The 27202-nt window shown below is 44.0% G+C and overlaps 1 protein-coding gene across 1 annotated transcript in view; it reads right to left on the bottom strand.

The window, feature by feature from the left end:
• Positions 1-27202, bottom strand: part of LOC311353627 (rho GTPase-activating protein 39-like) — a gene marked incomplete at both ends in the record, with an annotated part of 45702 nt that overhangs the window by 15119 nt on the left and 3381 nt on the right. The window contains one exon of the mRNA XM_084473535.1: positions 3714-4163. Within this exon, the coding sequence (XP_084329661.1) occupies positions 3714-4163 (450 nt within the window). The remainder of the gene's footprint in view (positions 1-3713; positions 4164-27202) is intronic.

Raw genomic sequence — 27202 nt, 5'->3', positions numbered from 1 at the left:
CACACACACACACACCAGGCTGAGAGACATTTTTATATCTGCCCTTCACTGTCCATTTCCCTTCATTTTGAATTTCTCTCCCTCTGCATCTCCATTCCTTCCCTTTCATCAGGTCAGGATGAATGAATGGTTTGTTTTGCCCTTCAAATGTACAACATTTTCTCTCTGCCTTCTGCCTCCCTGCATCACTTTCCTCCATTTTCTATCCCACTTCCACAGCTCACATCCACCATGTAAAGACAACGCAGCGTGTGTCTCACCTGCACTCTCTCTGTCGTTCTCTCTGACTCCCTACTCACTCAGTACGTGTATGCAAGAGCAAGAGCCATCCCAACCAATTGCAGCCAAAGTGGATGTACTGTGTGATTCATCGTGAATCCGTCTGTTCAGTAAACCCTCGGTTCAGTAAGCAAACCATCGTGGATGACATGATCCACCTCCCGAACGTGACAGGAGGGGTATATATACATATATATATATGCAATAGCCTAGTCAGAAGTGACCGAACAGACATGGAGTTGTACACCCAGTGAATGGCCTGCTGGAATGCAAATTGGGATTGAGGCAGCATTTGATATCCCTGGTTAGACAACCGGTTGGTGTACAAAAGTGTAGGGGCAGGAATCGGCAAGGACCTAGCACTAGGGTATTACAACTTTGTTTGAGTGCCGATACGAAGTAGTGCTTTTTATTTTTTGTTTTTACTTGCAACGGAACAAAGTTTAGAAGTTTGTCAACCTGATAATATGGGTATTGCGAGGAATCCCTATACTGAAATTAAAATCAATTTTTGTTTCCCTGTCCCTACCAAAGTGATATAAATCATAACACCTAGGGGACCATCATCACCTGAACTGACATAGCACCATCTTGAAACGAAAAGACGTCTGAACGTGCATATACGATACACGGCTTGTTTTGATGGAGGCACGAGCAATGGGCAGTCTCTAAGAATCAGTAGCAAGGGTTAACACCATGTTTATATAATATGTGGTGTTGTGATGCATAGCATCGTATACTCTTCATCTGCATCCAGCAGGCCTGACCTCTCACGACCTGTCGGTCCTTCTGCAATAGATTCAATTATCTTTCCCCGTCATTGAGCGCTCAAACTCGTTCACTCCTTTCCCTCGCCATAACTCCCCCTCGATTTAATAGGATCCTGTGTGTGAGACCATTTTTAGGAATCCAGAGGTCAACTTGCAATCCGTGAGCAAGGGCCTGACAAACTGCCTGACCACACACACACACACACACACACACACACACACACACACACACACACACACACACACACACACACACACACACACACACACACACACACACACACACACACACACACACACACACCTCTTTGTGGTGCAATTAATCTCATTAATTTGAAGTGTTAATAAAAATATCCTTTAACAATTTATTATTGACGAGTGACAGTTTGTGCTTGTGCATATGGGTCGTATCCTTGCATGTGACAGACTATATAATTATACAGTTTTAGCCATCTCCATCGACCATGCAATGTAATCAGAGATTTGTTTTGCCAAGAGATTGTCTTGGCAGTGCCTTGATCGTAGAAAACATTGTTATATTTTACTACTTACTATCCATAAATCATACTTAAGCTGGTATTACTTGTTTATTTCTTACCCGACAAACCGTTATTCTGTGTGATTGGTTCAAAAGACGTGCAACGGTGGGTTTTATTGAATTCCACATACTTGCATAACATTGCGCAGAGTGCCCTGCTCAAAGCACCACGAGAGCGACTGTTTATCGAGTGTTTAATGTGTGTGGCGAGTCGGTGAGGGGGTGTCGGCGCACAGGACACTGTGACCCCAGTCAGAGGTACCCACCAATCACTGCAGAATTACTGCGGCAGATTTCAGCAAAAAACGAGTTTGACGGGAGAGGGAGAGGGCGAGAGAGAGAGATGGAGAGGGAGATGGAGTGGGAGGGATGGAGAGGGAGGGGGAGAGGAAAAGGGAGGGGGAGCGAGGGAGAGTTGGAGAGGGAGCGGGAGAGAGGGAGTGGGGGAGAGGGGGAGGGAGAGAGGGAGAGTTGGAGAGGGAGCGGGAGAGAGGGGGAGGGAGGGGGAGAGGGAGAGTTGGAGAGGGGGAGAGAGATGGAGAGGAAGAGGGAGAGGGAGAGGGGAAGGGGGGAGCAAGCCGGGAAGCAGAGAAGAGACGAGAGGTGCCAATCAATACGAGACGCATGGATAAAGTGGACAGTGATAAAGAGTGAGAGTGATTAAAGTGATAAGGAGAAATGGAGGATAAAGAATGCAAGGAAAGAGCCCCCCACACACACACACACACACAGTGCTTTATTTACCATGTTATTCTCACAATTTTTTATGTGAATTGATTTTACAATTATACGTGCACAGCGACAATGACAATCAAGCCCGCTGAGAGAGACGGAGAGTGAGCAAGATAACGAGAGGGAAAATGGGATAGAAAAGGGAATTGACTGGCAAAGTGATAATGAAAATCCCACTTTGATGCTCACTCAGTACAGTAGGAAGGGAAGGGAACGAGGGAGACAGGCAGTGTGCCGTTGTCCTCCTTGTTGTGCACGCCACAATGACTGGCTCTTTGACTGGGAGACACGAACACGAACGCATTCATCAAATCCTCCTTCAAGGAAAGCTGAACAGCCCACAGCGCTCCTTCGTGGCGCTAGCCGCCGTCCCAGCCCAGGAGCCTCTCTCCTGCGAATAACGTCGGGTTAGACGCCTGTGACGAGGAGGCAGCAGACGACGGGGCCTACGTGGAACCAATTAGGTGCAGCGTTTGCAGAGAACACCGCAGGCTCCGCCGCGACCTTGCCGTTAAACAACGCCTTTGCGACGCCGGCCGAGGGTAGAAAGAAATCAAAAGGTGGCGTGTGAGTCCTGTTCAGCCCTGCGGTTCTCCTCCGTTGTCTCTGCACACCGTCCTGTGTGACGAGACTGAACAGAGGGGAGATACACCCTGGTGCACGCCTCCTTAGCTCCAGGTTGTACTTGATACGAGTAGTACTGTGCTTTATGGCAATTTGCAATTTTTGAACATGCCATCAGTGTTGCCTCTTCCTGATCTGGTGTGGCTTCATTTCCCAGAATAACTTCCCTCACATCACACGTCTTTCTGAGCTGCAACGCCAAGGTGTTGGCGGATTTATTATATTTTCTTCTATTTTTTTGCCATTACAGGGATTCAACGATCATAATCAAGTGATACGTGTGGACGATCTGCAGAACAAGATTTTAAAGGATGAACCAATCGCATGACATAAGCAGATATAGGAGTTAAAAAAAAATACTGGAACAGGTGAGCTTAGCTTTGCATATTACTGGGCAGAGAACATGTATGCTCTACATAATCAACGGCCCACCAGCACTTCACTGCGCCATCGACCACCAACCAGAAATAAACTCTGCCCATGGTTAGCAGTAGTTAACCTGGTGCGCCAGAACCATCTGGGTAGTCGCCCTCTGAAGTTGTTTGGAAAAGGGCAACCCCTTGGTGATTGGTCGAAACACGTCCATCCCCATCTATCACGTCGATCCTCACAGGACGCCGATTGGTCCGGGCCAAAGTGGTCCCGGCCACAAGCGCACAACTTGGAAGCCCGTCAGGACTGGATTCTCGTGTGACCCCCCTGCGTTCGCGTCCCCCCAGCCACCGCGAGACGGGACGACAGCGGCACTAGGAGAAAGTGCGCAAACTTACTTCTCCGGCTCGTCGCTCCGGCTGCCCTGCTTGTCCGCCTCCTGGTCCAGGGACGAGGAGGTGCTGCCCTCGCGGCTCACCCCGCTGTTGCGCCCGGGGCTGTTGTCTCCGGACGTCCTTCCCCCGCCGCCGCCGCCGCCTCCGCCGCCTCCGCTGGCGGGACGGGAGACGCAGGCGGCGGCGCCGGCGTCGGCGTGCTGCTTGAGCGTCTGCAGCTTGGCCAGCGGGATGATGTCGCAGGAGTGCGGCCGGTGCCACACCGTGCGCTGCGTGGCCGCGTTGTAGTAGTAGAAGCGCGAGGTGTTGGGGTCGTACAGCTCCCACCACTGGTTGTCGCCCGTGCGCTTGATGCGCACGCCCGGCGGCGGGTCCCACACGCACTCGCCCGTCAGCAGGTTAGCGTACATGCGCTCCCGCGTGCGCGGCTCGATGATCTCCACCCACTCCAGCCTGGAGGGGGAGAAGAGGTGGGGGGGGGGGGCGGGGGGTTATTGGTTAAGGGGTGGTCAGGAAGTGGATGTGTTAAAGACCCAGCAGGGATAAACGGACGGAGAGAGATGGAGGGGGACGAGAAGATGAGGCGTGTGAAAGGCGTTTAGCGGGGGTGGGCCCACCAGGGAGCAGCAATAATCCCCGCAGCAGAACCCCACGGTTGCGTTGGGCTGGATCGTATACCTATATCTATATCTCTCTGCATATTATTATATATGTATATCTATGTCCACCAAAACACAACTCCCGCTCTCCCCTGAGCGGTGCAAAGAGCAGAAAAGAGAGCAAGAATTTGAAAACATACAACCCCAAATGAACACGCCCTCCCTCTGAACTCCCTCTGCATGTTTCTCCGGCATCGAGATGCATTGTGGAGCTATGATTATGCTGTACATATTAACAGGCAAGATGGATTGCACACAAACCTATCAGGGAAGAGAGGACATGATTGGTCAGAAATGGGCCGGGAGCTGTCTGAAATCGAAATAGTCCCATACAGAGGCAGGCGTAGTCGACCAGATTAGACATTACTCACAGTGCATTTCACCCACTATAGCTGACGAATGGCATTGGCATTTCAAATAAACTGCTCAAATTATAGGTCTTAAATCTTACCAACAGCACCTTTAAAGCCCTCAGGCCTAAGTAAATAAATAAGCAGCAATGGTTGCAAATGGGCTTAACATCTAAACATTTCTCTGGCGTGTGTGAGGGGTAAGCTTTGGAGGACCGCCAGTTCCCATGATTCATTAGTCCTGCTGGGAGCTGCAGGGCTGGGTCACGCAGCTCAACGTCATACAAACACACACACACACACACACACACACACACACACACACACACACACACACACACACACACACACACACACACACACACACACACACACACACACACACACACACACACACACACACACACACACACACACACCTCCCCAAATGTAGCAGATGAGACTAAATTCCCATGCATGTCCTACTAATAGAACACAGCAGTTTTGCGTGATTAAACAAAACACAATCTGTGATGTTAATGCAGAGTAACACAGCAGAAGCACTCCGACAACAATCTCATTGAGGGTCACAGAGAGAGCCGTGTTTCAAATGATTTTCATCAAAGCTCTGCACCAAGATCATGCTCAACCTCAAAATACACTCGTTACAATCAGACTTTCAATCCGAAACGCACGCCGTCTAATTAGGGTTCTACTGGCCAGGTGATTTTTGAATAAGAGATGATGAATGAAATGAAGAATTTCAAATGCTTCAATAAGCACTCGAATAAATGAGGAGACTTAATTAGGTAATTTCAGATAACAGCATGCATTTTTGCTGGTTGGGCTTAACACAGCCAAAGGTAATGCGGTAGGTCAAAGAACATTAGAGTAAGGCAGTGTGTGTGTGTGTGTGTGTGTGTGTGTGTGTGTGTGTGTGTGTGTGTGTGTGTGTGTGTGTGTGTGTGTGGTAACGTTCAGCAGGTTGGTTTGGTTTGATTAACTGGCCATCTGTCTCCCCCTCTCTCGCTCCCCCTGTGAAAAGCTGGTTTTATGGTGTGTTTGTGTGTCCATTGTGTTGGAGGCTTAACGGAGCCTCAATCTCAGCCCTGCCAGTGATCCTACCATAACACTCTTTAGTGGCTGATTGAGTCTTAACAGGAGCGGATGGGGTTTGGTTTGGACCCCAGAGCCTTCAGCCCTGTCCATGCTGAGCGCTGCAGCAGAGGACCACTACCACTGACTAATCACACTCCAATTACAGCTGGTGAATCTGGCCTACAGCGCCCTCAATCAAATATGGTAAAAAAGTGAATTGCAGATTTCTGTTGTATAATATTACATGAATTATAGGCTTTAGAATAGTGTAGTTCTTTCATTTATTATTGGCTCTCTCCACCTCACATCCGATGATGTGTACTGTCTATATATGCCGGGAAGTGTGTGAGCATGCAAGTGGTTTTGTGTATGCGTCAGTGGACTATGTTGGGAGAGTGCGCCTTCTGTTACGTCAACACATTATGCACAAGGGAACATGTTGTATGAAGTCATCACACACACACCTTTTAGCATATGAGGAAAGACATAAAACTTGTGTAATTCAATAGGTCTGCATTTATGTATATGGATCTTGAATCGACATACTGCTAATTTTGATAGATTTTCTATATGAACATTTATGTCATGTTTTTAATACTTTTGTCACATTGTGGCTACATGACTTGACCCATAACTCATTATATAGTGAACAAGCTAATTTTCATACATTATAATATTATAGCCCAGCAAACAAATACTCGCCTTCAATTTAAAGAACAGCAGAAGGCTGATGGAAAATAGACTAGCAACAGCAAGTACCCTAGCCTGGTCTAGCCTAAGCTTTGCAGAATGTGCCTTTTTACAGTAGGCAGTATGGGGATTTGTATTGGAGTGAGTAACCAACACCCAGTAGCTCAACCAGTGTTGAACATTAATTATAAATGAAGCCATCAATGCATTAGTATTACAGAATGTTCGTACACAAACAAAATGTACGACCAGCCCTACTTTAGTATCTTGTAGGCAGGATGGGGAGCACATGTACAGCAGATTGAGATTAATAATAAGTCAAGTATTCTCATTGCAGTGCATGACAAGAGCACATGGGTGGGCACATGGGTGGGCTCATTGTTGCTTTTCCGTGACATTCTCTGTTGATATTGTTTGATGGGCACAGTTGGAATCCACAATTGCTTCATTGCATGATGTTAAAACAAGCTTGATTAATACTGACAATGTCGTATTCCACCCAGCAGGGTCTCCAGGTCTGCATTCAAGTATGGGGAAATTTGACCTGGTTACAGATTTGATTTGCTCGCAATTCTCAATTAAAGTCATCAATTAAGTCTGAACAAATGGTACACAGGGTTAGAATTTATATCAGGACCAAGATGTTTCAACATCACATTCGATAATAATGCAAGTGCAGAAACAGTATCTTTCACGATTTGGAAATTGCACTCCCTCATATTGTGATAGTGATATGAAATCAATACAGTTTCCAGCCCTAGACGGCACCGAAAGCAGACATCGCATGACATCACCTGGCACCATTTTCGGCCAATCACAAAGAGCATTGGAGACAAAGCATCGACACATTGGAGCCGATGTCCATGAGGTTAAAATGCACTATCTAATAATATAACTAGCATGATGAGAAGGAGAAAGGAGAAATTATTAAGCAGGGTAAGATTGTAGATTATCTAGCCCGGGAAGTGTCTTGTCTGGCAGACTGTTGGGCGCATAAGGGTAGGGCCAGCCCCCTGTGGGGTAAGGGAGAGTGCAGAGAAGATTGGGTTTGGTTCGGGGGGGGGCGGTGGCTGGCACTTGGTGTGTGCATGTGTGCGTGTGCGTGTTTTCGCTCCCTGTGGCTGGGAATGCAAGGAGGAGCAGAAGGATGTAAGGGTGATGGGTGTTGGTGCACACTGCATTCCCTACAGGCACTCACTCTCAGGCACTGAGAGTGAGTGCCTGAGAGCAGACAGATGAAAACATGATTCCATTACATCCGCATGGTAGACAGTAAAGGTGGTGGACGTGTGTTTATTATGCACTATACTACACAGGCCCCCGTCTGTCTATACAATAACAACACTTCACAAGCTTAGGACTCATGCCATGGCATAGACTTCAAACAGAGGCAGGTTTTTTCATTTGTGGATACAACGGATGCATCTTGAGCATCTCTTGTCCAAAGTGCTCGAGCCAATTAGTGCCAAGCCTGTTTGTGTTCCCCGGGGTTCTTGGGGAGTCAGCAGATGGTTAAAGCTTTGTGCTTCAACATGGCTAATTAGAATGGTAAACTTAGTTCCTAAGTGAACGAAAAAACTAAAACCCTCAGGGTAGTTTGTTGGTTGGTTTGTACAAAGATCTGTAGAAAATGACTGAAGGGGTATTTTTAGACCGACAAAAATCTGAAATCCCCCCCATTTTCAAGTGGCAAGGAAATGTAGGCTTGGATGAGATCGGTGAATTTATCCCCCACCTGTCAACATCCTGGCCCGAGTCTTTCCAACTCACCAATTACTGGTAAACATGCAGTTATACCAACTGTACAAAAGGTTATCTTACTATGTTGCATTGTTATTGTCACTAACTATTAAACTTGAATTACAAATTGACACATTTTCAAAAACAAAAGGTTAATTACAATTTTCAAAAACCGCTACATTAAATACTTGGGATTGGATACATGTAATTAAAAAATTTATTTGGACTCTCTTTTTATACACAGTCGGACAATCAACCCTTAATCAATCAGCAGTTTCAAATATGTGGTCGCGCCACACACAGAGCTGTAAGACCAGCAGGGTGTGGGATCGTCCAGGGGAGAGGCGGATCAAACAGCAGCAGTTGTCCCTACATTTGTTTCTGCGTTCTTCCTCGGATCCCACCACCACCAGCGAATTCTCTCATCGGTTTGAAAACACTGTTCTTCATCTTGATCACTGCTTCACAGAGAGCCTCGCTGGGCTCAGCTCCCCTCTCTTTACACAGGGGTGTAAAAAAAAAAAAAGAAATAAATGCCAACACGACGTCTCACAAAGCCTCTCCTGACATAACTGGTACAGCTGAGGCTAATCGGCGTCAGCATCAGCAGCCAACTCTGTAGTCTTCTTTTGGCAGAGCCGTGTGTGGGATAAGGGACACACACACACACACACACACACACACACACACACACACACACACACACACACACACACACACACACACACACACACACACACACACACACACACACACACACACACACACACACACACACACACACACACACACCTCCCCTTTTTGAAGGGCACCAAGGTAAATCCCGGAAGTAAATCAGATGTTCCATAGGCTTCCTCTCTGCGCCTTGTGCTTTATTAGGGCTGCACTAGTAGAATGTACATCTGCAGACCTGGTATTGACATGCGTCAAAGTAAAGTGCTGATGGTGGTGGAACAACTGCTGCTCCCCGGTTCTGTGGTGGAACAACTGCTGTTGCCGGGTACCGCGTCCCGGGACGGCCAATCAAGGATGACACGCATTCCACTCAGATGACAGCTGTCTCCAGTCTGTCAGGAGGCCGTTGGCAGAACTGCATGTAAGGAAAACCAAACACTAAAACAGCTTATTTTTTTATGAATAGTGGGATCGTGGGTTGATCTTGGTCCAAATCCAGAGTTAAACCCACAAAAGGTTTTAAAAACATGGCACAAGATTTAAATAGACTCAAACTGCCTTTAATAGTGACTGGCAGTTTTGGGTTAGCAGGTAACGTTAATCAAACGTTCTGGCTACAACGCAAAGTCTGAACATCCTGAACAGCAATATAGCCCCGCCACCTAAATTAAAAAACCTTGCCTCCCGGGCATGTCACAAAAACAGCTTCTCTTTACCTTTGTGGATAGTGCGCAGGCCTAGCTTAAATAATGGTGTTTTCCTCTCACAGATATCAGCCAGCCAAGCCAAATGATAGCAAGCCCCCATGTAGCGATGGTAAAGATTATGCAGCAAAACAAAAGGCATTTAGTTAATGACAGACATTAATCAGTAGGCCGACTGATAACAATGTTGTTATCCTTTGTGTATAATGGCCCTTATATCCATTTTTAGGGTTAGGCCTAATGTATGCAACCGCATGCACACTATAAAAGCTGAATCAATGATTTGACATTATAAATTATAGATAATATAATGCATCTATTACTGTTAGTGTTGTGCCAATGTTAGATAGCCAGCCAACTTAAATGAGTTTGACACAAAAGCAGCATCTTATCCTGTGTAACTCAATGCTGGCAGTAGTATTAATCAATCAAGCAACAATAATTAAGCCACCTTAATAAAGTAGGTATCACAAGCCCTACTGCTTCTAAGATACTTGAGACGTATGAAATAGCAACTGTATAAACATACAGAAGAAAACAAATATGCTCTGAAAGTTTTTTTTAAACTTTGCCTTAAGCTTCAATTAAAATTTTAACAAATACGTTTGAAATGAAATTAATTACCATTAACAGGAACATGAACTCATTTTGTTATGAAGCCTTTTGTAGCGTGATACCCATCAAATGCACAATTGAATAAGCAGTTTCCCAGCAGTGTGGGGGAGATAATCTTTTCTAAAATAATTTTCAATTCCCCATGCAGGCTGGCTGGCAGACTCATCCTCAGGCCTGGAGATGAGGTCTGATTACCGCTGCCCACAGCGTCCCTAACTCCGGGCTGGCTCTTTAACTGGAGTACTGGAGGTGGTTCTGGGTCCATGACCTGAGAGCAAGCGTGTACGAGTCCGGAGTATAACTGGTATGGAGTATAACACCACATTTGAGGTGTCGTGAATTCTCAAATCTCTTACAATTTTGATTGGACTATTTTTTTGAGATGCACTTATCAGGAGCAGTGTGCCTTCAAAGCATATTTATAATTTCAATATAACAAAAGATTTGTGTGCCCAGGGTTGCAAAGGGGAGTTAAATCCCCTCTTAAAAACACACATTTGCCAATAGAATTATTTACAATTTAAGCATAGGGTTAATACCAATTACCAACATTTAAATCTAGATCTTGCATCATGTTATGTTCAAAGCAACCAAATTGAATGGGAATTGGGAATAGTTGTAACAAAGTTGTATTTAGAGGATGGGTCATAAGGAATACATGGTTAACTCAGAATGTATGTTTTAATTGTATTGAATGGGGCTTTTGGGGAACAATGTTCAACAATCGATTACTGATATTGGTTCTGTAGAGTTCACTGTAGTGCAGATATTGAATATGTAGATTAGGGGTATGTTCTAGTAATTAAAGTAGAATTGCCTACTTCTCAAGGTTTAGGATCTTTAACCAAAATAGACTTTATCGAAGAGCGAATATACACAGGGCAGGTAGGTAGGCTTAGGTTCAGAAAGACAAGACACGTGGCCAAGTAAGTTAGTCTGATCACAACCTTTGAGAGACGTGTTGGACAGAACCTGGACAAAAGGATGGGCAGCTGGACACACTTGTCTAGAAAAGGGATGGGCATTTAAAGTAATTTCAATATGCGAGTACTCCCATTCAATTATTAGTACCCAAGTACTCCCCAAATACAGCGAACAATGACAATAGGGTCCGAAATGAATATCGAAGCGAAGATGGAGGGGAAGACGTAAGGGTACGCCTACCTTACTGTGCTTCACAGCACACCGTGCTTTCCTCATACATCTTCATCACTCCTGTGGTTCTTGTTCACCGCCATAATCTTCTGCCAAGCGGCCTCCGCCAACGGAAAGCCTTCTCCTTACACGAAGCTTAGCGGGGGCCTATCTCCAGTCACTGTTTACGTGATGAGCTGGCTCATCTTCTCTGAACTAGTGGAATTACAATGGCGCATTTGTCACACTGCTAGAAAATGAGGTGATGCAAAACTGCCTGTTATGTCTCCACCGTTTCCTCTTTTTGCTTAATGCGCAAATGGTTAAGCATCTAACTAGGGGTTCTATGATACGCAAGTTTAACGTTGCATACTAGCTTGCACTGCACATTCAGTTAGTTTATTTTGTCGCAATACTTTCATACATCACTCTTATGCCTGCTCCCCATTCTGCCTGTAACCTTAGATTGAGTGATGTTTGACAGTTACACCACTGCAATTAATGATTTCCAAAATCGAGGACTCATTCCTAGGAATCGGGGCCCATTCCTAGTCTAGATTAGGACAAGGATGTATGGACTGCCTCCAGTCTCCTTGAAAGATTGGATTCTGTCACTGACTGCATGCAATCATAATTGAAGCTTGTGAACGCGCACTGGGGCGACCACTGCGAGTCCTGCGTTGTATGATGGAATGCAGGTGGCAGATGCTTCAAGGGCCGAACAAGTCTCTCAACGTTAGGGAGAAATTTGGAAACGACCACCCAAATGATAATTCATTTTAGAATATGAAACTTTGGTTGCCCCTTCACCACATCTCCAACTTTTTCTACTCCGCTAAGCAACACATTTTCTGGTGAATGGATTTATGGTTGTGTGTGTATGATCCAGGAGAAGAGGACTTCAGAAAGCAACAAGAAGATGAAGCAAGGCAGAGGAGATAGACGGAAGGCAGAGGTGACCAGTGACGCATGCGTCATTAGGTCGGGACAACAATGGGTCGCGGTGAATATCGAGTACACTTACCGCTAAGCGTTTTCTTTACAACGTGTAAGTGTTCTGAACCACAGGGTTCTCTACTCAGGATGGGCTGGTACCCTGTAGCTTCCACTGACATACTGGGCTGCAGAACTGCGCTCCCTTGTGCTACTTTAATGACGCTCATTAGCTTAGATAGCCCATACTGAGCAGGCTCAGTTCATCTGAACACTTGACCTGCAATAGCCTTCTTTTGCCAAAACCTGCATGTGTCAATGACTACAACATAATATAAACTATCTAGAGAGATTTTTCAAACTAAAGGGTCAATCACGTGTAGGGCTGAATGATTAATCGTATTCAAACCGACATTACGATGTGATAGAACGCAATATGCAAATCGCAAAGGCTGCGATAAAAAAAATGAATACATAAATAAAATAAAATTTGTGACTTGTTAATTTTACTGACTGGAGATCAGTGAGATCCATATTTATTTTTCTTTTACAATTCAATAGTTAAATAAAGATGCTATAATATTAATTAATGCATCAATTCATCACAACACATAGGCCTGGCCTAAATGAAAACAGTTAATACATTGACTACTTCCAATGTTGAGTAGGGCATACTCTAGAATGATTTATTGCTTTTTTAGTGAATAATACAGGACATAAGGAATCGTATACTAAATCGCAAAATTGGTCAAAATAATCGCAATTAGATTATTTCCCCAAATGATTCAGCCCTAATCACGTGCCATAGCTAGCATGAAAGGTCCTTTCGCAATTACATTGTCCTAAAAAGTAGACGACTGGATGTGTCATAATGTTCCAGACAGTATGTTGTTCCCTATGGCCAGAATACTTCTGGGTATGTATTTCCATAACTAAGGACTTTTCATAGATTGATTATCTTCTATGATTATCTTCTATTCATAATGCAACATCGAAAGTCTGCGATGAAGTCTTCGTAAAACAGCGGGATGCTGGTCACACACACACCCACACACACAACCCCCCCCCCCCCCACCTGGGAGCAAGAGACGGATGAAACAAGCTTACTATAGTAAATATCTTACACGTGTATCATTCTCACGCTCCACAGAGTACACAGAGAGGCTCATCCAACCCAGTACTGGCATTTGTAGGGCTTAAAAACAAAAGGACACTCACTGAAAGGAAAAACAACAGGTGGCTCTCTCTGCCAATAGGCTTTGAGTCTCCCTCCTCATCCCCCCGTTTCTCTCACTATAGTCCTCATGGGTCACTGCAGCCACATGACAATTGGGGAAAAAGAGAGAGATAAACCACTGTGGAAAAAAGCAAGGAGAGATGTCAGTCTCCTAAGAGATCACATTGATTGCAAGTTAAGACTTGTATTCTATCGACTCAAAACTTCTGTGTGTTCTGCTAGGCACCGGTCATGGTTGGATCAGGTCAGTACCCTGTGTGCATTGACCCGTACCAACAAACAGATCAAAATACATACAGATATCTTCTGCAAATGCATGCGTATTGCGGCAGCTGTTTGTGAGGGGAAGGAAAAGGATGGCAGAGGCAGAGAAACGGCATGCTACTACTTTAGCCAACAACAATACGAGCCCACTGGGCTGAGCTGGCGAGGAAACGGATCCTTGACGAGACGTCAGGCTCTCCTCAATCAAAGCTTTTTACAAGGCAGCCGGCTGGCCCGGACATCTGGTGCCCTATCATGTGTCCGTCCCCCATCCCCCCGCGCCGACACCACACCCCTCACTCTCTCCATCCCCCGGTCTGTCCGTGTCCCTCTGTTTTGCTCTATAGCGGATCTCACTCTTCTAGCAGCTTCCCTTTTTCGACCAGGGAGGTTTCTCTCTCTCACACACACACACACACACACACACACACACACACACACACACACACACACACACACACACACACACACACACACACACACACACACACACACACACACACACACACACACACACACACACACACGATGAAGAGGCTGAAGCAGTAGGGTGTGGGGGTAGGGTGTGTGTAGGAGAACCAGGGGGAGGGAATGCTATTCATCTAGTGGTGAAGGGAGCACCTGCACCCCTTGAAACCATCGTCCGCCCCCTTCTGCACGGCCATAATAAACTCCATCCGTAAATCCGTTGCAGTGGATCCCACGCGGCAGCCATTTCACACCAGTCCATTGATTAGGGAATAGATGCTCCGTGTGCGCCACAAGCTGAAGCTTTTTGGACATCAATTCAGCGCCACAACCAACAAGCCACCACAAACACCGTGAACGTCAACAGACGTCAAGAGAGACATTTCCTGCCATCTCACAGTAGGCATTTTAATAGCTTTTTTTATTTTTAGTTTTTTATGGCTTTATATAATGCACACATTTCATTTAAACCTTTTTGGAGGCAAAGGATCTAGGTCAACACAATGGCATCATAGAACTAATCCCATTCCTCCATCCCTATTTCAGGAAAGCCAGCAGAGGACATCCAGAGGAACTGAATGCACCAAGCAAACACTAAGCACCCTCGTCACCATCACCCACAAGCCTCCTTGTGATTTGACCCCCAGCTCCCTGTCAAACAGCCATTATATCCCGGAACAAAAGATTGGTTAAACGCAGAGGTTTTTTCACTGCACTATTGATCCTAGACTAGCATACACATTGAACCAGCTACATTTTCTAACCCAGTTGTAAAGACAATGTGTATTCATTTCTCATGACTCGATACCTGGTCTCTCTTATCGATATGAAATATTGAAATTGAATATTGACTATCATCAACTGATTATCAGTATTGGTAAAGATGGAGGGCATGGTCTAATGGGACATTACCTACAGACCAGCAGGAATGCTGCCAGTAGTCTTTGGTCTACTGCCACCATTCCTACCGCCGGGGGGAGATACTATAAGTTTAAAGTACACTGCAGAAGATAAATGTTTGCTTTATTGCCATCTATTATTTTATCAAGTAGCTGTGAACCACCACCACTAAAAATAAAATATAATTTTATAATGGCACCATAAAGTAAATTAACAAAGAATTTATAAGCAATTACACTTTAATCTTGACCGATTTTGTTAAGAGCAATGCTCTTTTTCCAGCAGTGACCACTTAAAGCTACAGCTGTGGATAATCAAAAGGCAGCAACAACAATAGAAAGGACTGGACAGCAAAAATGGTCCAACTATTTATAATTGTTCCGTTCTCTTTTGACACATTCAGTCATAGAGACAAGTAAAATGCACTTTACAAAATGCACCATTACAGCGCAGCAGCCTGCAGTGGGCTGGGCGCTATGCTCTGTATGCCGCGTGGTACCTATAGGCCTAAATTCCTCCTGCTCCCTTCAGTACCGCTCCTCTCTGCGCTGCCCCTCTCATTGCCTCCTTTCTCTCCATGCACTTGTGACCCTAACCAGGTTCTAATGGGGGCGGGAAATTATTCCTTCTTGGCTGAGCAGCTCCAGTACAATGTAGGCCCTTTCCTTTCCTCCTTTCACCCACCATTCTGCTTTGTTTTGGAGGCCCATCTCAACTTAATTAGCTCTAATCGGCGAGGCTCGGGAAGCCCAACTCTGGCTGGAAGATGAGAAGGAGAGAGGAAGAGAAGAAAGAAAGCAAGAGGAGATGAGGAGGATGGCTGTCTGGCTGATGGGTACGCCACGATGGCGTCGGTTAAGCGGGGCTGGTTGAGTTTTACACTGACGGATCACTTCTGGACTGAATGCGGAGAAGGCTCAAGATAACAAAATGTTATTCATTTCTTTCAAAGTCTGTTTTGTTGGTGGCCTTCCAAGTAGCGGTTGAAAATTACCGCTCACCGGTAGGTTTTTGTTTGCAATCATAGCGACGCCCAGATATAACTTTAACCACAAACAATCCCATCCCCCAGGCCTCTCTCCAGAACCACTCCCCCTAAACACGTGCAGGGAGCTGGCGGGGTAGACAGGTAAGCCATCCAATCTTTTAATTTAGGCCGAATTAAATGATTGGACAGGATTATCACAGGCCTGCGACAGCTACAGATACGAGATGTTTTCTTGCTGTCGGGATGTATAGAGAATTTCAACAAATGCTCAAAATGCAGCACACTTGTTTGGCTAGAATCCAAACAATCCCTGTATATTACCTCATTTACACTGATTGTCCATTTTACAATTGATTTGAATATATATTGTGTGGTAGAACACGGGCTATCCAATATATACAAAGCCCCCTTCAGCAGAAGCCTAATCCCCTCAGCCATCGCATTACTCACCTGGTACCCCAACCCCAATGTATGCATCCCCTGGTACCCCAACAATGTATGGCAATGTGTGAAAATGTGCCTATGCCCCCCCCCCCCTGTCTGCCAATGGATGCATATGTTTTTCCTGTCTGTTATCTATGTCAAATGAATTTTATATATATATATATATATATATATATATATATATATATATATATATATATAATATTTAAAGTGTTTTATTTTTATGGTTGTTCTTCATGTCAGGCGCGATTCTAGGTTTCTTAAACATCCGGGGCTCAGTGGGGGGTATCGAGCGATCGCGGGAGGACGAGATTGTTGACGGGGGGGGACGGGGGGGGGGGGGACGGAAGGTTGAATTTTTTTTTATTTTTTTTTTATTATTTTTTTTTTTCAAACAAAAATAGATTCGGGTCTATTTCAATTTGATCCAGGGCTTTAGCCCCGAATAAAACAGCCTAGTGACGCCTCTGCTTCATGTGCCTATAACTATGAATCAGACATAACGAAAGGAAACTGTGAAAAAGAATTTCCCCAAGGGGACAACTAATAAACTAACATCATATATCGCCTATGAAGTCATGGCCTCAGATCCCCTGGCAGGGCTCTGCTGTCCCTCTGCTGTGGACTGAACACTAATGGAGACATGAGAGTCTTTTTTGTCAGGGCTCCAACCCTCTGGAGCAGTCCCCTAGTGGAGGCAAGGCTCATCCATTTTATCACACAAATGAAAATATAATTTTATAATGGCGCCGTAAAATTGCAATGCAACACTATAAAATAGCAAGTTATCATCAGTAATCATTCCAGCTCTCCATTGATTACCGGTATCATCAGTCACTATACCTTATGCAGTATAATTCCATGAAAGTGATCTATATATCGATATCCTTTAAAATACCATTCCTGTAAAATACCATCCTGCCCTGGCCTACTTTTAAAATAGCCCCAGGGCCATAAAGCACAAAAAAACTAACAAAACTAAAACTAAACTAACAAAACACAAGGCATCGTTATAAAATACATGGTCCCAAATGTCCTCCAAGCTGACCTTTAGCAGAGCAGAGATTTTCCAAAGGTTGGCAGGGGTGAGGCAAAGCCTCAGCATGTGCAGTGCATGTGTTTGAAAAGACCCCGTTTCCAAGCAGGGACATACTGATTGACCTCAAAACATGGCCTCTTTTTATTCAAACCAATGGGAAATTGATTCTGAATCCATCTGGCCAATGCATTCATCTGCATTCATCTGAGTGACTTGGATAACTTGGTTCTGTCCGAACGGTTTCCTTGAGCTGCAGTCAACAAGTTAATTTCTTTTAGGTTTGGGTCAGGTACTGCAGTACCCGCGTTGTCCACCATACCCAGTAAGTAACAAACACTCCCCTTGGTCCTCGGGGCATGGTCCTTAGTCATGCAACCATACCACACATTCCACCCATGCATTGTTCCCACCATACTTCACTAGCTGGAATCGTAGGAATCTACCCATGGAATCCCATTTGGTTCCCAGCTGGGGCTGGGGCATTATCCACCCCCACCCCCAGCCACCACCCACACACAGCACCCCCGACCTCCACAACCTCTCCTACTACTGCTCTTCCCCCTCTGAGCCCGTATGTTATGTCGTGCTTGCCCTCCCCACTTTCTGTACATTTCTCGTCTGAAAGATTGCTGCTCTATGTCATACATGAACCAGGGAGAAGAGGAATTCTGAACGTGTCGGAGTAACACCAAAACTGACCCGTTCACAAGCTACCAAGACATTCCCAGATGGCAAAATCCAAGCATAAGGCAGTCATATACTTAAGACATACTTAATCTTGTAAACACCATTCCGGGTAACACAACATCAGGTAATATTGTCGTCAAAATTTTAACATTGTTAAAGCGATATAGACACTATATAGCGTAGGCCTGAATATAAAAACATTTGAATATTTCTCTTCTGTTCTACTTTGACCAATACAAAAGTTTACTACAGATTCACATGCAACAAATCAACAGTAAATGTAAGGTTCTTCAGCATCTCGCGCTCTAGTAATGACTCAATTAGGGTGTTAAAATGGATGGATTTGTTGCCAAAAACAACAAGGTTGCAACAAGGTTCATTTTACTTCCGTTGTAAAACTATATTGGGCTGGCCAGAAGACTTCAATAAAACACACTTGGATAAAAAACACATTTTCAAGGATATTTTTTCCTTAAAGGAACCTGAGCATTTGAATACTGAAGTGAGATTTGAACACATACCTAACGAAAGAATATCTGAAAATTCGGGCTCCACACTAAAACAGTTTTAATTTTAATACAGATCCCTTTACAAACTCACACACACATCATCTGTGCAAGTGCTGGGAAAAAATGCTTCCATGTGCTAGCATTTGACTTAAGACACACAGCCAAGCCATTATACAACACACCCTCTATAAAGAGATGGCCCTAGATAATAACAAGGCACCATTGGATGACTAACACACACACACACACACACACACACACACACACACACACACACACACACACACACACACACACACACACACACACACACACACACACACACACACACACACACACACACACACACCAGCATAACATCATGTGATAACCGCCATTGAGCTCAGAATTCATCAGTCAATACATCCACCAAGATACAGAAGTGCAGAAATGGGATAAAATTGTAAAATAGGACCGGAAAGTGAGGGGAGTGATCACATGAAATCTGGATAAGATGTGAACTACACTGTTCATAATCCCTTAGTACCCATAGAACAACACTGAATCAGCAGCAATCAACTACATTGATGCATTGTGTGCCCCTCTCATTCTCCCTCTGACATACTAATAAACCCATGCATGATTCATTGTCGCTTTGTTTGACCTCAAGCAACCTCATAGTTATTCTAGCTTATTCACACCCCCACTCCCACCCAAACAAATAAACACCCCTCCTTCAATACTGACAGTGTTTGATCTCCCCCTTTTTAAATGAATATTGACCGAAGAACTCACTGTACGAGTCCAGGGAAAGTACAGCAGCTCAGCGCATCTTCGTGACGCATGCCGTCTATCTGGGCTGGTGCCTAAGGAAAGGTTGCTGCCAGCCAGTCTTGTGATACATAATGTAGTGCGGATTCGCACTAAAAATAGCCTTATTAACTATTCTCCTGGCACACCAAGGGTCAAATGAAAGTAAGTTAACAAGTACCTGTTCGAGTACTTCAAGTGTGTTTAAGTGTTCAAGGCTTCAACTTAAATAGACACAAAGGTAGTGTGATCAATCTCCTTGTATCCACGTATGGGAGATTCAGATGTATTGTGATTTGAAGACACCGGCCTAGTTTCCAAATGACAGTAGAAATAATAAATAATAATAATAATAAGCCTTTTTATTCCTTCCATAATATGAAGAGGTAGTACTCGCAGAATATATATTTAGTTGTTCTGAATTTCATCAATATCTTAGCATTTATCTTTTCAAATGCCTCACCTGTACTTCTGATTCACAGGTGGTGGTTGTGGGCTCCCTGGGGAGCTTTGGGAATGTGGTGATCTGGACCCATCTCAACGCCCACAGACTATAAATAACAGTAGTAGCTGCAGCAGCCGCAGCCCACGGCAGTACCACAAGTAGCAAGGAGAACTGAAGCTACTGAATACATTTATTTATATCATATTTGATGATTATTAGAGGCTGTTAACATTTCAATAATATAATGATATAATAATACAATAATGATTTCCGAATGAATTATTTAAAATACAATATAATCTACATGGCCCTCTGTCAATCTTCCACACATACAGTAACACACAGGTTAGTCTCAACGATGGGCTCCTGGAAACCCAAAGCCATCTGACTGAAGGTCAGCCAAGGACTGAAGGTCAGTCTGTAGAACTCACTGACTGTGTGACAAAATAATAAAATGCTGCATTGATGGAGCACCCCATTATAATTACTGTGGCACACAGCCCTCTTTCAGCTACACTAACAGCTGTCCGGTCTTCCTCTGCATATAAACATAAATATGCTCATATTCTGTGTGGGTGTGTGGTGCATGTGAATGACATGTGTGGTGGTGGTGGTGGTGGTGGTGAAGGGCTTAGCTGCTCCCCTGAGGGTCGGTAGTCCTTGGCTCGGCTTTTACTTTTAAAAACAAATCTTGGGTGTATGCTTATTGCAACCGTTCCTCCCGAAATAACCAAATGTGAGCCAAACCATTAGTCAAATGGCCTCCCCCAGTCTAACATTTGACTGAGGCTGCAACTCGGGATGATTTGAATCGTCCTTTAATAATTTAGTCCATACAATCACAAGTTACAATAGCCTAGATTGACATTGGAAATGTGCTTGCTCTGATGAGAAGCTAATTATTTATTATATGATATTGAGGTCATAAAATAAATACTATGGTTTTCTCCATGACCTCAACATCATCTCAAGTAACCATTGTGTTGTGTGTTTAATTTTTTATGAGTTCTAGGGACAAACTGTTTGTGTAAAGACATGAATTGAAGGCAGAGGGGAGAGCGTGTGTGTGCGCAGTCTGCGTTTGTGCAGATGATACAGGGCGGTAAATGATGGGGGATGAGATGTGGCTGAGATTGTCTCCTAGCAACAGTGTCCCGCTGCAAATTGTGTGACCCCTGGGGGGCAGCACATCTGTGACGTGTCTGGAAAACCAAATACCTGCAGCAGACAAACAGCCACAACCAATGAGTGCAAATAGCATTACACCACAACGATGATATCCGCTACACGTCAACATTAAATTAGACCTATAAATGCGAGCAGGACCAATAGGCCACTGCTTGGCGATACAGATAGATTTTTTCTTAATTATGTCATGAACTCATCAACAGTTGTAATTACCACATATAAAATCTGCCATTTTAAAATTAAAGTGTAATTCATATCGGCCATTTTCCCAGAATCCATTGATACCTGATTGATAGTAGAGGTACCTGATGACTGAGTCACTGAGCCGCTCTCACCAGTGTTGTTATTCTTTTAAAAGTATTAATTATATAATTCAGTCAGGCAGACATTTAATAGGAAGTCTGGTTACTAGCAGCTCTATATTTGACTATTTACTGCATTCGCTCCGACAGCCATATTGATTATGGGCAGTATGCGCTGAGTGTGTGTGTGCGTGTGTGTGTGTGTACCCTGTGACCTCACTGCCTCAGGGACATTTTCGGCAGTAAAGCGATAGAGGAGGAACAGCACACTACATCCTCCAGCATAGCTCTCTCTGAGCCTCCATTTGCTGCCATCCTTGAACATGCCAGACCAATCAGGAAGAGGAGCATAAGAATGATGGATCCCTTGTGCTATGAAACAAAAAATATTAAATCTTCTGGGGCATGATATATTTTCAGCCACCAATTCAGTGTGCCAAGTGCAGTGGAAAACGACACGCTGCGTTGATACTAATCTCGGCTGCAGCAATACTACCGTGTTATAGCAGAACTGGTGGGATAGTAATTTGTAATTTCCTGGAAGTTTCGGGAAAGTAAAATGCGGAGGATTTTCATAGAGCATATATTAAACAGTTATATATATGCTTAATTTAAAATGAACATGGAGGCCGGCGGGCGCAGACGTTGATAAACGTAAGAAATAAGAAATTAATAAGAAAAAAGGCCCTAAAAATTATTTTTATTATTATAGATAATACAATTTGTAATAATAATAAAAACTTAAAGGTTACCACATTTCACCTGTCGTGATTGCTGTGGCTTGAGAGCTTGACAGATATCACAGGGCCATGAGGACCAATCAATGGTGGACAATGAGTCGAGGAGAGCGCAGTTCAGTGTCTGCGTTGTCATATAAATGACTTCATTTCTGCAGCTAGCTTGCCCTTCTAAAAAGGTTCTCCTGTCTCAAACCACAAATCAAAGCCCCAAAGATTCATTTCAGCCATTAACGCTATCCTTGAATAGTTTATGTTGGACAAGCTGTTTTATATCCATTCACTGTGAAGCTATGATAGCATTTCATCTTGGAACTAAGGGAAAGCTACAATTATTTAGCAAGGATGGTTTTGATTAAAAACGCTTCAAAACAAAAAGTGTCAGCATTTACATTATGAAAATGTAAAGACCTTATTTAACAATAGAATATGTATCAGTGACCCATATTATGATTGGCCCCTCCTATTTACACAATCAACAGCCAACAGAAATGAATTGCAGCATTTGAGCTGGTAAGAATGGTGCTGAACACATTCATGACTGCGACAGTTGCATTGTTCTGATACTGCAGATGCACGTTGGAATTGTCTAATGTCAAGTAGTGACAGAGCTCTCTAGGGATTCAAGTGATACTAAACTAGGCCTGTCCTGAGAGTATTCCCCGTAAATATAGGCCTATTGGATTGAATATAGGCCTATTAGCTGTCAAAACATTGAAAGCCACCTACTGATCATAAAGGCTGCAATGCAGTGAATCTATGCTATTCTGGTATTCAATTACATAACTGACTTATGTTCGACCTTCAGAACAAAACAATTTATATGTTGTAAGTCACATTGGTTTTAACAAGAAAAGGCATCTTTCTAGCACTGTACAAAAGGATATTATACGTCTCTTCCAATTACAATGAATTCCCTTAATCAACGCACTTGTATTCAGCAACATGGAAAAAAGAGAAAAGCACATATGCCCAATATCTTCCGCCAATGAATCAACCGACATTTTCCATTTAAAAACCTGGCCTCCGCATGCACTGGATGGACATTAATGAGCATGTGACTTGCTGAGCCCATGAGGGAGGCAAGTCAATGGAGCTAGCCAAGTCAGGCCTGGAGGAACCAGGCCCAGGCGCCTGCCACTAGCGCGGGGGTTACGTCTTGGCAGCGGGTCGGTCTGCAGGGGACGCAGCAGAGAGGACTGCCACTGTTTACATTTCAGCGGGTACCTTAATAAGAAAAGCACGGAGATGAAACACCTACGCCTGGCAACGCTTTCTTCCGCATAACTGTGCCGTGATGTGACGTGACGGAACGCATTAAATCAGACACCAAAACCAGCCACAGCAGACGACGACGGTGAATCGTGATGTTCCAGGGAGACCTAAGGCCTATGAATACTTAAGTCTCTTGTTGACTTTAAAAACACACCGGAGATCTATGTCGGGCTTCATTGCCCTTCCACCCACATCTTCGTCGAGCTGAAAACGTGACTGGAGGACTTTCAGTGGAGTGGTTGTGAATGACTTGACCCACCCGGCCGACCTCCACTCTGCACCGGCCACGAGAGGACCAAGTGATGGTGAGTAGCAAAGCAAAAGCACTTTGCTCCTCTTGCCTCTCCGATCCTGTCACCGTCAAAGCTCCTCCCTCCACCTTCTGTCCCACTGCGGCTAGTAACCTTATGTCTCTTTTATTGTGGCAGAGGGGGAGGCGAGGGTGAGCACCATAGCTGCCAACTGTGAGCACACTTTAGAGTGCCTCATGACAACCCCCATGAGCACCCAAAAGTATGCCCTCATACACCAGAAATGTCCGGCTTTAGATATCGATCATTCAAGAGTCACACAGCAACAGGAAAGAATGCAAAAGGCCACCGAAGGAGGAAGATACATAACAAGGCGAATCAAGCTACAACAGGAATCTTTCAAAACCTTAACCACTACCATTTCAATTTATGGCAAGATATCCATGGCTTTGTTCTAAATCTGTTCTTAAAACCCATGTATCTTTTAGAATGTTGACCAACTCCCGACATAAATTACATGAAATTATTAAATTGGTGTAATCAGTAAGTCGGTTGAGTAGGCAGAGTATTTATGTAGTAATTATTTAGGTGTTGACCTCTTATCAGTTTCTTATCTGAAAAGAACGTGCATGTAGGCACCAGGGTGATGACTGTACTTCCCATTTATTTATGACAAATCCCATCAACAAAGCCACGTTTGTGACATTCTCAGAACAATTGTGCAATATTTGACCCCAAATAATCTATAATGTGAGACAACCTTTTTACAACATCAGAATAGGATCATCAAAATGACTTATACAAGATAATGTCATGAAATCAATATTGTATTGACTGCTCAGCTTCAGGAAAACAAGCGATCAGTGTGCTCATCGGGACAAAGCCATTCCCATTTCGCCTGCTGAGATTGTTCTGGCATTCGCCGGCATCACAGCTTGTCTGATGACAACGCAGACTCCAAAAAACGTGTCATTTTTCTTAATTCGAGTTTGTGTGTGAAAGAGCAATCCACTTTACTTCATTACTTCAGCCGTGTGGCTAATTAAAGCTGCATCCGAGAAGTCCCTTACAGCTCGTTATCAATTCCACCTAGTTTTACCCCCAGCTTTTGACAAAATAAATCCAACCAGCATCCTACGCAAATCCCCTCCAACTTCAGGCCTTGCTGACTGATGTCTGATTCAACCTGCTAAAAGGCTCTAGAGCCATCCATACCTTTTTGTATACATTTGCAGAAGCGATCATGAAGAAGTCAAGTACCAGTCTGTAGTACTCCACACTGGACTGGTTAGGGCTGCAACAATAAGGTGATTGACAGAAGAGTTCGTCAAATCATCATTTATCATTTTAATCAAGTCATTTATGAAGTATAAATTACAAAAACTTGCCATTAAATGTTGCATTTCAATTCTAATATTTGGTTAATTGAACCAAATAATGAATAAATTAAAATAAAACTATTATTCAATGTTATTTTGGCTGCTTGTCAGATAAAGCATTGTTTTGGACTGGTTGGTATTATTTAGGACATTTTATAGACTCAATTATAAAAAATATATATAATAGACTCATCGCCTGAAAACAATCATTAGTTACAGCCGTAGTGTTGGTGTGACGCCAAAGGAACTGTTGATGAAGCTGTTGAGGGTAAAAAGGAGAGAAAAGGAGGCAGTGAGGAGCAGTGGGTGACTTGTCACTGGGTTTGCGGTCAAACAAAAGATAGTCTGGGGGCCTCTCACTAAAAGGTCATCAACGCGCAATATTGCAGAAATGACCCACTTCATCCCACGACAGCAGACAGGACGAGAGATGAAAGAAAAAGAAGTTAGGACCTGCCAACTGCTATGTCCCCACTTGTTCACTTACAAGATCAATGAAATGCCATTTAAATGTAGCAATGCTCTTCTGTCTTTGGTATGGAATCAAATTTTCATGAACACAGATGTAGAAAAATTATCTTGCCCACAGGACTCTTAAACTAAATGTGTGGTGAACAGTCAGTAACCGTAAATAGGGTCCACAGGAGCAATAAGCAGAAGGAATATGTTTGGGGAGACTGTGTTGCCATGCCATGTTTGGATAATGCATTATTTTAACGTGACAAATAAATGGTGGCTTGATTGATAAAAAAAATAGTTATTATTTCAAGAGAATTCAGTGGCACAAGGTAAGGTATATGTTCTAAATTCAGACTTAAAACAAACGTTTGCATTTTGTTTTAAAACAATGTTTTGGAGGGCATTGTACTGCAGTGGTTATTGTTCTTTGGGTTGGTTTTGGTAGTTATTTTTAGAAGTCCCATGCATTCAGTCGTCCCAGCATTCAGCGTGTCTCCCAACATCCACCATCTGCCATGTACCTCTCAGTTCTTGCCCACTGCTGGTATTTACTTGCCGGTAAAAATGCAGCATCAGCTCAAATTCATGATCCGCTTTTCATGTTTCTGATGATCCGCATGGAGCTAGCATATGCTGTGCGAGCTCAAATGACGTGTTTGAAATGACAAACGTTTTTTAACAGGTTAATTGGCTGCACAGAGCCAGCATGGTATAGCATAGTTTATTTTTTCCTCTTGCTTTCCTCCTCCTTCTTGGCTTTGCCGGACATGGTTGTTAGGTGGTGAACGGCACAGGGAGACAGAGAGCTCCGACTGTGGGCAGTGAGTATTAAGTAAGCAGGCCAAGGGGATCATGAGAGATGGGGTGTAGAGTGATGGGGGGGGGGGCGTAGGAGCTGGAATACATTTCAAGAACGAGGCAACATGGAATTCACCTAATGCCCTTTCGTATAGATGTGCTTTCAACCTCTACATTGGTTTAACACATGGCAAATCATTTTCCAGACCTATTTTACTTTGGTTGAGGCATACAGATCATCAGATTGAAACAACGGTTTTATCACACACACACACACACACACACACACACACACACACACACACACACACACACACACACACACACACACACACACACACACACACACACACACACACACACACACACACACACACACCTTCTTCCAACCCAGATGGATCCCAGGGCATGAGGCTTATGGGGCAGCAACGAAACACGGAGCGAACCTGACAGATAGCGTGTAGCTGGAGCGTTCCATCCGTGTGCAGAAGCCAGCTCTCATCTTGCTCACAGGCAGTGTTGTACAAGTTACCTCTGGACCCTAATGGGTACTATTTTCTATGTCAACAATAAAAATCCTATATACTGAGTTGAATTGCAACCATTTCATGAGGTTTACCCATAACTATTTCATTGAGTGAGCAATGGACGGTAGTGATCTCATAGACAGTGATTGTACAGGTCCTGCTTTTCATTTCCCTTCATATTCCCTTCTCCCCTTTGGAGTACGGTGTGCAAGAGGACAAACATACTCTT

The sequence above is a fragment of the Micromesistius poutassou genome (assembly GCF_964030765.1).
Source record: "Micromesistius poutassou genome assembly, chromosome: 9".
NCBI classification, from domain to species: Eukaryota; Metazoa; Chordata; class Actinopteri; order Gadiformes; family Gadidae; genus Micromesistius; species Micromesistius poutassou.
The sequence above is the reverse complement of the archived record's forward strand: the minus strand, read 5'-3'. Positions and strand labels throughout refer to the sequence as shown.